This window comes from Prosopis cineraria, unplaced genomic scaffold (assembly GCF_029017545.1).
Source record: "Prosopis cineraria cultivar Desert tree isolate PC_DT_omini unplaced genomic scaffold, ASM2901754v1 PC6, whole genome shotgun sequence".
Classification (NCBI taxonomy): domain Eukaryota; kingdom Viridiplantae; phylum Streptophyta; class Magnoliopsida; order Fabales; family Fabaceae; genus Prosopis; species Prosopis cineraria.
The window spans coordinates 39140937-39152227 of NW_026555337.1; the positions used below are offsets into that span (position 1 = coordinate 39140937).

Sequence of the window (11291 nt, forward strand, 5' to 3'; positions counted from 1 at the left end):
ATGGATGAAGTGTCACAATATGATTGGTTCATTCACGTGGGACAACTCATTGTATCTTTGCATTGTCAAATCAATTTTAAATCGAAAGAATATTTTGTTAGTTTTTTTCAGCCTTTAAAAGACCTTTTACATTTTTTGAATTCTGGTCCTTATTCCTAAATATGTTGACGTTGGTCCTTTTCGCCAATTTTCTCTAATATTTATCTCCTTCCACAAAAACCAAAGCATCCTGTGTTAAGACAAAACTTAAGTTTACACTAGGCCCAACAATGTTGAGCCCGATAACGGTGGCTCGCATCCTGCTAAATAGGAAGATTTTTATTTGTTCTCATCCATTTATTGTTTCTAAAACTTATGTTCATCCAGGGGCCTTGTTCTTGTTCTTTTTATTTTACTTGTACTCGACCCTTCATAGGAGAGGGGTCTCTCCATTTCTTCATTCTCCCTTTCCTTCCACTTTCCAATCATGATTATTCATCAAAGGGTAAGTAAGACTTATATATTTACCCTTATATACTTAATATACTTATATCAAATCAAATTATGACATGAGGATCCTAATGTATTAATTTAATTAATAACAAGAATTTATTATAGAAAAATAATCTATAAAAGGTTCACATGTCTTGATTTAATTGAATACAAGCACTTTAAGTATATAAACCTAAGTATATAACTTTCCCCCTTCATCAAATTCATAATTAAAACAAATTCATTTAATAAATTGATATCAATAATTACAAAATGAAATAAATAAAAAATTAAATGAAAAATCCCCTTTAAACTCTTTCTTGCAAACTAGGTTGAAAAAGTTTCCTAAAAATGCTCCCTATTAATGTCGAAGATGCTAGTCTCCCTTATTTGATTTTTAAATCATCTATGATCAGTAAATATTAGGAAATGTTTGGAAATCATAATAATGATGGATAAATAAAAAATAAACGAGAATTATGATTTGGAAGATTGTGTCATTATAGAGAGAAACCCTAGCTTATGCCTATAAAAGAGAGGGTAGAAGAGACGGAGAAAGGGGAGAGTGGGAGAAGAACAAATCCAAAGATGCTTTCCTTATTCCACTTATCATTGGCAGACCAAGCTTGTTAAAGGTTTGTTAGACACTCATGTTACTATTTACTTGTGTCATGATAATGGGGTTAGCCATTGTAATGCTATCATGAAATTTTGATGCATTGCCCACTCTGTGCATAACTCACGGTCATTACCATTGGATGGGTTAAATATATAAATATATATATATATATATATATATTTAACCGATCCAATGATAATATATATACATATTAACATCATTTTGAAAAATTCTTCACACATGATGTAATGGCTTTAACTTTTGCCAGTAACTAATATTGTAGTTATTGATGCATCGTGATTCTACTATTATGGATTCACATTTGATTTGATGATGATGATGATCCTTTGCACAGTATAAAGCCATACACTCTTGGTCTATTCAATTAATGTGGCATATGACATTTAAGCATTCTTCCTATTTCCTCTCCTGGTCCTTTCCTTTCCGTCTTGTGTTCTTGTCTTGTTTTGCACATTCATGTTCGAGCGGAATCCAACGCATGAGGATGGAAATTTGAGTGAGTGTCACTAAGACAAAATGAGGTTAGTATATGTGATTTGATTGTTCGCTTTGCATGCACTATCAAATATACCTTACCGTGTGAGATTTTAGTGTTTTCGTAGGTACAAGGTTAATTGGTCCGTAGTGTATAATATTAAGTTACCAATCAATGCGTTTAATTTCTTAATTTGTATATATTTCTTGAATAAATTTTTAAAAAAATCAAAAAATAAAAAAGGTCTTCTTCTATAAAAACGAATAAACAAACAGATTGAAATATGATTTTTATGCTTTGTGAGATTTTGGAATCTCTATAGGCATAAATAATTAATTTTCATGTGAGATTTTGGAATCTCCACAGAAACTTCAATATAAAATTTTTCTATCAAATAATGGAAGAAATCACTTTTTAAATTAAAAGATATAAACCCAATCAAAAAAATTAATTTCAAGAATTAACAAACCATTCCTCTAAAAGTCACCAACTAAGTAACAAGCATTTTTACCTTGAAACTATATGAGCTTTGATCCCTCTAAACATGGTACATAGGCCCCAGGTTCTCATTCTAAATCAAGTTCAACATGTAAATAAATAATATTTTTCTAACTTAATTTTAATTTTCTTCTTATTTTGTTTTTATTGTTTTATTAAGGGTAATTAAATTATATTTAAGGCCATATTACTTTTGTTTAGTTAAGTTAGGGTAACTATTGTCATGGATGGCAGGATGGGTACTGTGAGATGTCTAACACCTTCTTCTTACACAATCAACTCCCAAACCTTGCTTTGGTTATGTAGACCATTTTTTTAAATAAAAAGGTTTTCACAATTATCCTTTTAAATTTTTTGTGATGACTCCTACATTTATTGATTTCCTTTTTTAGGAAATTCATGATCCGGGCAAGATAGTATGGCTACTCCACTGGAGAGTTAAGCCCATTTATGTTAATTATTCAAAATAATACGGCCTTTTTGTAATTACCTTTTTTTCTTCTTTTTTTAATCTTTTTCCTTATTTATATATGTTTCTCTTCTCTTGGCTTTTGTTTTTGTTCTCATTTATTGTATTAATTGGATTCTTTATATTTTTTTATCTGTTATAATTTTGGGATCTGGTTAGCAGATGAGAGTTGGGTAGAATCTAGGTTAACAATTCCTTGGATTTAGGAGCCCTGTTCATGACTAAAATCATTGTATATTCCGGATCATGTTAAGCATTTTAAGATACGTGATGTTTAATGCTGTGTTTTTCATGAGTGATGCTTGAAGATTTTGTTTGATTAATTGACATAATATCCAAAATGTGGGGGACTTCTGTGCATGCTTTTATATATTTATGATGAATTTTTCAACTACGTGAAATTCTACTTTAATTAGAATTGAAAAGTTTTAAATGTGAAAACTTTTGCATTTAATTTTGTGATTATTTCGTTCAAGATTCTTGGTGGTCGAAGTAGACTGTTATTTTTTCTTAAAAAAAAAAGATTTCGAGTAAGTAGGAAATGCGTTAATATGATAGCATTATAATATTAATGTGCTATAATATTGTATCCAAATGTGGGGTGCATGGCAATATATTTTTGCTACAAAAGATCCTTTTAATTTTGCTTCTGGCGATTTTATTCTTAGAAAATTTAAATGACTAGAATGATAGTGTTTGAGAAATTCTAATTTAATTAGATCATTTTTGATAAGGTATGAAATATTTTTCGTGTGATATCAATATATTTATGTTGGGGTGTCTAGCAAAAATATTTTGCCTTATTTTAGAAAAAATGTGTTGTACCAAATTTGTTAGCCTCTTTTTATAAGCTCCAAGATATTTTTATATTATGATTTGGAGAAAAAAATTATTAAGAAGAGGCTTTATTATTTGCATGAATGCGAATTTTGTAACTCATCGAAGTGTATGGCTTGAAACATGCATTATGATGTTCTCATGAGATTTTTAATCATTTGTCTAATGTAGATAAATCTATTTTAAATGATGCATAAACAATTTATCTTCGCATAAATATTCATGATTATGAATAATGATTTGTTTAATTTATATGTCATGGTCCTTTGAAATAAATGAAATATTTTTGACTTATGGTATTGTGAATATTAGATTTCTATTGTATAAAATACTCAGATGTTATTTATTAAATTGTATATCATGTGAGAAAATCTACTAGTGATTATCAACCCTTAAGTTGTGATGAAAACAAATATAATATTGGGATTGACTAAAGTATATTTTTAGTCTTCTAATTTTATAGAAGGTTTCAATTTGATCATTTAATTTTATAAGATATCTTTAGTCCTTTTGTCCTAACATTGTTAATTTGAAATTATTATTTTTTCTGTCAATCATTATTATTTTAAAAAAATAAACTCAATATGTCAATATTTGGTAATATTTGTTAATATTTAAAAATTTAACATAAAAATTTGTTAGGATAAAACTAACTATATTAGAGTTAAAGGACTAAAAAGATAATTTATAAAGATAAGGAACTAAAATAAAATATTATGTAAAGTCAAAGGACTAAATGTATACTTTAGCCTATTGGAATTATAGTGAAGTAGAGTTTATTACTCTGAGGGATGCAATAAATATTAGTGTCATGTATAATAGATTTTCCATTGTATTAAAATAATACAATGATGTTAACAAAATTTTATATTTAAATGAGGAAAAATCTATTGAAAGCTAAATAAAATATTATGAAAGTCAGAGCTTATTATTCTGGAATTGGCTAATAATGAGGCTAGAGTTGGATCTGTTAGCAATTTTAATGGTGTTAGTTGGAAAAGGACCAACAAGCTTAATGGTTAAAAATATAAGGGCCCAATTAAAATGATTGAAACTATGGGAACCTGATTCAAAACTAGAGTAAACTATAAGGATCCACAAACGTATTTTCTCTTATATTTGAGATTGATAGAGTCATTTCATAGGAATTAAAGAAGAAAATTAAAGAATGTTAACTCATTAAAATGTGTCAAAAAAAATTACACTAAATCTCCACTTTAATAGTCCCTATTAAATTTTAAGACAAGGTTATTCAAAATGGAAAAATTATCATTAAATTTGTCAATAAAGGTAAATCAGGAAAAAAATAATACCCTATACATTACATAAATTGGCATATAAAATAGGGCTCACATATATTTCTCACTTTCTAAACGAAAACAAGGGCTCACATATATAAGCTAGCTCGCAGACAAGCCAAGAATGCGAGCTTAGCCGCCATTTGGTGACCCCATGGAATGTGTACATCTCCGCATTTGTTGGGGCCGCTGGTAAGGGATTGAGCTTCAGTTGATGCCATGGCTGCAGCTATCATATTGAAATTTTGAGTCAAATGGTATCTTCTATCTTCTATTACTCATCGTCCATAAAAGATACAAAGAGAGCTGTGCAGTAGTGGTGAGGAAGAAGTACATCATTAATGTTTCGGGAGAATTACATGCAGGTTCCACATAAATAAATTAATTATTATAAGATTCATTGACAACTAAACTAAGGCAATTATATTGATAACATATTTAGTTGTCAATAGTCTTAGTTCAGTTGTCAATGGACCTTGTAGTAATTAATTTTCTTATGTGAAACTTCAATGTAATTTTTCTTGATGTTGTTTTTCCCTCCTCTCATGTACAATGAAGATTTTGTGCCAGTTCGGATACGAATAGTCATCAATTTTAGAAGTGATGACTATGATTTTTGTGAATATATCAAAAAACCCATATTATTACATGTTTAAATTAATTATGAAATAAAAAAATATTTTTTTAAAAATCCAAATATTCATTATATATCTCAAAATCAATTATGAACCAAAAACTATTATTTTCTTTAATCCAAATACTTTTATACATGTCAAAATCAATTATAAACCCAAAAACATAATTTATAGAATATTATATATGATTATTAGATAAATTTTCAGAAAAGATGAATTGAAAAGGATGTAATATACAGTAGCTTATGAAATAACTGTGATTTTGAACTCATAATTGATTTTGGCATGCAAAGAGCTGTTTGAATATTTTTTAGAAAATTATAATTTTATGTTTATAATTAATTTTGGCATATATAATTGGTATTTGGATATTTGCAACAAAACCATGATTTTAAATTTATAATTGATTTTGACATGTAATAGGTGTTTGGATATATTTTCACAAAAACCATGGATATACCTAATTTAATTTTCAATTCTACTTTCCAATTTTGCTTAGAATCAATTTTATAAATCAATTATACTACATAATATAATCAATTCTATTTAAAATCAATTATATTAATAAATTTTTCATAATCAATTTTTTAACGGATATTCAAACGTGCCCTAAATACCTGTTTGGATACAAATTAAATAATAATCAATTTTAGAGGTCAAAAGTATGGTTTTGTAAACATATATCCAAACACTCCTATTATATGTTTAAATCAATTATAAAATCAAAATCACGTTTTCCTAAAAATATCCAAGAAAAAACTTGTTGAGTCATCCAAACCAGCAAACATCTTTATTTGTTGACATAGTCTACCTAGCTAGCTAGTTTGCATGAGTGAATAGAAAATTAGCTTAAAGAACTCTATAATGCTTCAAAATCCAGCCAATTGAATACATGCATAATCACAACATCCATCAAAAGGTGCTTCAAACGTACAATTAGCAGAAACTATGAAAGTATAAGGATAGAAAAACAACCTATATGAATACCAAATTAATCATCATCGTTCATCTGCAATCTCTATTGCGATTATCTCCTTTTGTATGTTAAAATAGAAAGCTGAAGTGCTAGCACCAGTTTCCCCATCCACACTTGGCACATGGCCAAGTAAGTATTCACTTTCTTCTGACATAAGATCTTCACCCTTTGCCCAAGGATGTGTTTCCATGGCTATCAGACCCTCTAGCTCCCTTGCTACTTCCTTCATAGTGGGCCTCTCCTCTCCTTTCACTCTAATACACCTCAATGCCAATGAGGCTACTTCCTTTAGTTGCTTTGCATTCTTTCGATCTAACACTCGTTTGTCAATAATTTCCCACAAGCGATCTTCTTTCATTGAAGACATAAAGTACATGGTCAAATTTGTTTGTTCTGACCTACTAAATTGAACCGCCTTTTTCCCCATGAGTAGCTCCACAAGCACAACTCCAAAGCTATAAACATCACTCTTCTCATTCAATTGACCTGTTTGGAGGTACTCTGGATCCAAGTATCCAAGTGTCCCTTGTACCATAGTGGTAACTTGAGTTTCATCAAGAGGAACAAATCTTGAAGCTCCAAAATCAGACACCTTTGCCGTGAGATTATGGTCTAAAAGTATGTTGTAGATTTGATGTCTCGATGAATAATTGAAATGGAAGCATAAGAATGTAAATAAGAAATAGCCTCAGCAGTCTCTGCAGCTATCCTTAATCGAGCCTCCCATGAAATAGAAAACTCATTCTTCAAAGGATCAATATGATCAAGAAGAGTGCCATTGTCAACAAACTCGTATACTAACAAAGGGACTTCAGTTTCAAGACAACACCCTAAAAGTTTAACCACATTCCGATGATTAATTTGAGAAAGTACAGAGACTTCATTGATAAAATCCTTAATTTTCTAGGATCCCCTCCTACTTTTGACTTCTTAATGGCAATAGAGGTATTGTTCGGTAATATGCCCTTATAAACTATGCCTTGTCCTCCTCAACCAAGAATTTTGCCTTCATCAAAGTTGTTTGTGACATCGCTAAGCTCATCTTCTATAAATATTTTGGTCCTCTCAGTGTATTCATGTTGTTGTGAAAGTTGTTGTAGCAACATGTTGCCTCCATTTTGCTCGAAATTTCTTTGTTTGATTTGCTTCAAAGTTCTTTGCTTGTGTGCCCAACATAATGTGGAGACTAGTGTGAAAACAACCAATAAAGCTACACTAACACCTGCAAGCAATATATAATGTAGTCCAACATATGATTTGAGGAGGGAAAATGTTTTGAATTTTAAATTTTAGTAATGATTACTAAATCATCTTCTATTTGTTTATAATTATCTCTTATAATCCAAAATCCATCATGAATGAGCCTTTTAGTAATAAAATGGGGCTTTGAATAATATGAAAAGAAATAATTGGGATATATATAGAGCTCAAACAGACAGGGACTACGTTAGCACTTCTAAAAAATGGTATGCCAGTATTGTTAAAACTGTTTCATGATGAAATTTTTTATTGTTAAAACTGATTCCCAAAAATATTTAAAAACTAAAACAAAAGAGCTAGAGTCGTTGATCGTATTTCACCTAAGGCAATAAGAATAAGGAAGCTATGATTAGATTGAGTGCAGCCTGTTCCATTTTTGAAGCCGTCGCCTTTGTATCCATGCGGACAAGAACAACGGTAGCTACCATCATAATTGTGGCATTGATTGCTGCATTCATTGTTTTCGCGACACTCATCAACATCTGAAATGAAGAAAAGAGTATTAGTATTAATATTAATAAATACTATCCATGGGTGAATATAAATACTCTCAAAATCCTATTTATATGATAGAGAGAATTAATTTTGGTCCTATAATTTATAAAGCACTTCACTATTTTCTATATTCATTTTTTCTTTTTTTTCCTCATTAAAAATTATTAAAAATAATTATTTTTTGAAGAAGTAGAAGTGAAAACTTATTAAATTTTAAAACATAGTTAATGAGGTTTAAAATTTTGCTTAAATCTGGTAAAACATGCTTGAAGTAACTAAAAATAAAACCAGAAGAAGTAAAAGTTAGTAGAAGCAGAACTTTTCATAAAGATTTGTAAATAATGCAACTTTCAATGGCATTGTGTGGTGCAATGTGAGAGAAAGTAACTATAATTCCATTCATCCCAATTGCAAAGACAATTTTTAATAAAGAGTAAAATAATTTGACATTCCTTCTATTTTGTCTTTATTACAAACACCTTTTTTTCTATTTTAAAAACTATATAAAACCTCTCCTAGTATAAATAATTATAAAACAAAAGCATTCTCTTATTTTTAATATTTTATTTTCATCTACCCAATTGTTCGTTGATAGTTAAGTCATATTTGTTTGACCAAAATACCCCTCTTTAAATATAGATATATATATAGTCTAAAAATCATCCAAACTATCACAAAAAAAAATATAAAGCACTTTTTTACTTTTTCATTTATATTTTTAAAAATTTTGATTATGTAAGTGTATTCATTTAGTAAGAGTTTAAAAATTAAACATATAAATTAGCTAAATAATATTCAAACACGGAAGTTCAAAAATTTTAAAAATATTTTCATAAACAAATTTATGATATAAGAATTTAATATAATAAATTACTCAATATAATTTATGTTTATATTTTTTAATTTCATTAATATTAAAAAATTAAATTATTTATTTAAATGTTGACAAGTTTAATTATTTAAAGTTTTTAATTGGGAGAGAGGATAGACAATAGGAACATGTGGATAAATTAATAACTTTAAAATTTTAACATAATCATCAATAAAAAATAAGTTAATAATGGGGAGATTTCTGTAAATTTTAGCAAATAGAAAGGGAGATCACTATATTTTACTCTCTAAAAAATTGTACATATTAATAATTTTTATTAATAAATACATTTTATAATATTATTTTAAGTATAATATAAATTTTTAAAATATTCTATATTTAATAGAATTTTATTTGTGGAAACATTAAATAGAGAGAACATAATAAAGAAGAAAGCTAATATTAGAACAAGTAATAATTAATGAAACCTCATTTTTGTTTTATATTTTAGGATATTGAATCACTTCCAAAGTGTCTTATAACCAGGACCGATTAGTATTTATTGCTCCCTTTCTCCCAATTTAAAGATTTTTTTATAAATTATATATACCAATAATATAGATTATTAAATACAATCTCCAATTTTAATTTTCTATAAAATTTTAAAAGTACCCTTTATTAATAAGAGAAGGGGAAATTTATTTGAGTAAGGAGTGAAATAATGAAGGATATCTTATATTATAATCATCATTAATTTTGATTCTGTGAGTGACATAAGTTTGCTTACTCAATGAATGTGTTGATTATAGTTATTAGTTTCCATCAATATTTAAAAATTATCAAAATATATTTCTCTTCAAAAATTTAAAACCATCTTCGTGATTAAAATACTCCTCATATATATACTGTTTCCTCCAAATTTGAAATTGTTACTTTCTAAATATTATATGACAATCTCTAACCGTCGTTCCATAAATCGAACGATCGTTAACCTGCAACTCCCTTCAAAACGTCTTCTATTTTAGGACGTTAAATCACCTATAAAAATATCTTATAAAATGGGACAAGAGAGAGTATAATTAAGAGAAAATGTTTATAAAGAAAATATTGGAATTACGCATAGAATTACCGTAACATCCGCGTGGATGGTATGGATTTCCTTGAAAGCCAGGTTTGCATTTGCATTTGTACCCAATTCCATCAGTAGAATTCACACAATCTGTGTTGTGTTTGCAGGCATAGTCGTGGTATATTAGTAGAAGCAATTGGACACGTATCATTTGACACACTCCAATTTAGGACGAGCGGGACGCTATCGTTGGGAATTGTACAGATAATCAAAGGAGAATTTAAACCAATCATCTTTGACAACAAAAGCATAAGTACAGTTGTTGAATGGCAACACCGTGGTACTTTCGGATAGGCGAAAAGATGCACCCAACTGATGCTATTGAATCCCACAGGAATATTCAATTGGCAACACCCAATCCCGGACAAGTTCCATCGTAGTCTTGTTTTGATGAGGTTGTTCGTCACATAACGACACACACCCGCTGGCATAAGTGAAGTTGTTCTTGGTGAATTCAATGAAGCTCAAAGCGTCGCAGCCAACAGTTACGAACTTGTTTCGGGTGCTGGAAATGGTGAAATCTTTGGTGTAAAGATTAGTATAGGAATCATTGTAATCTCGGTAACACTGCTTGGAGACAGGCGTCAAAATGTCCATTTGACCTTCTTGGAGGGATATGCTAGAAACTGGGTAGTTTCCGAAGTATAACGTGGATGTGGAGTTGTCGCAAGTGAGATTGAATGACAGATCCAAGAAACAGTTTCGAGAAGTACCAGGTTGTACCCCGACACCAAACGGATATGGAATGTCCACAGCTCCGCACTTGTCGGGACAGCCATCAAGGGATAGAGCTTCATGAGCTGCTGCCATGGCTGCTGCTGCGGCTAACAGTATAACAAGGAACAGCTGCTTCAGCACCATCTTGATTACTTTCTCGGGAAGAAGAAAAAGGAAAGGATAAGGAAAAGGAATGCTTTTGTGCTATGGCAGCTAATTATAGCTTTAAAGGCACATTGTCTAGATGCCAATGGGAGACTCGAGGTGGAATAAGGTCTCAACCGTTACTCTTTCAATTCAAAATATAAATATTTTTTATTAATCCTGATTTAAAATAATAATAATCTAATGCATGTAAAAATTTATTTTTTTATTTTATGTTTTGTATTTATTAAGTTAAATTTTTATGTAAATTTATCTCTCAATCATCATGAAGCATATTGTTAATTAAAACTATAAATAAAAAAATAATATATTTTTTAAAAATAAATATTTTATTAATATACATATTTAGAAAAAAAAAAACTGATCATATTTTAGTGGCCAGAGTAATTGCGAAGACTTAAAATTTAAAGAGAAG

At 29.2% G+C, this 11291-nt stretch overlaps 1 protein-coding gene and 1 pseudogene across 1 annotated transcript; both read right to left on the minus strand.

The window, feature by feature from the left end:
- Positions 1-6129: 6129 nt before the first annotated feature.
- LOC129313056 (wall-associated receptor kinase 3-like) lies at positions 6130-10104 on the minus strand (annotated as a pseudogene).
- A 208-nt stretch (positions 10105-10312) lies between these two features.
- LOC129314153 (wall-associated receptor kinase 3-like) lies at positions 10313-10927 on the minus strand. Its single transcript, XM_054957522.1, has one exon. It carries the CDS (start codon positions 10853-10855, stop codon positions 10313-10315), a length of 543 nt encoding a protein of 180 aa, XP_054813497.1. The 5' UTR covers positions 10856-10927.
- Between the last annotated feature and the right edge of the window lie 364 nt (positions 10928-11291).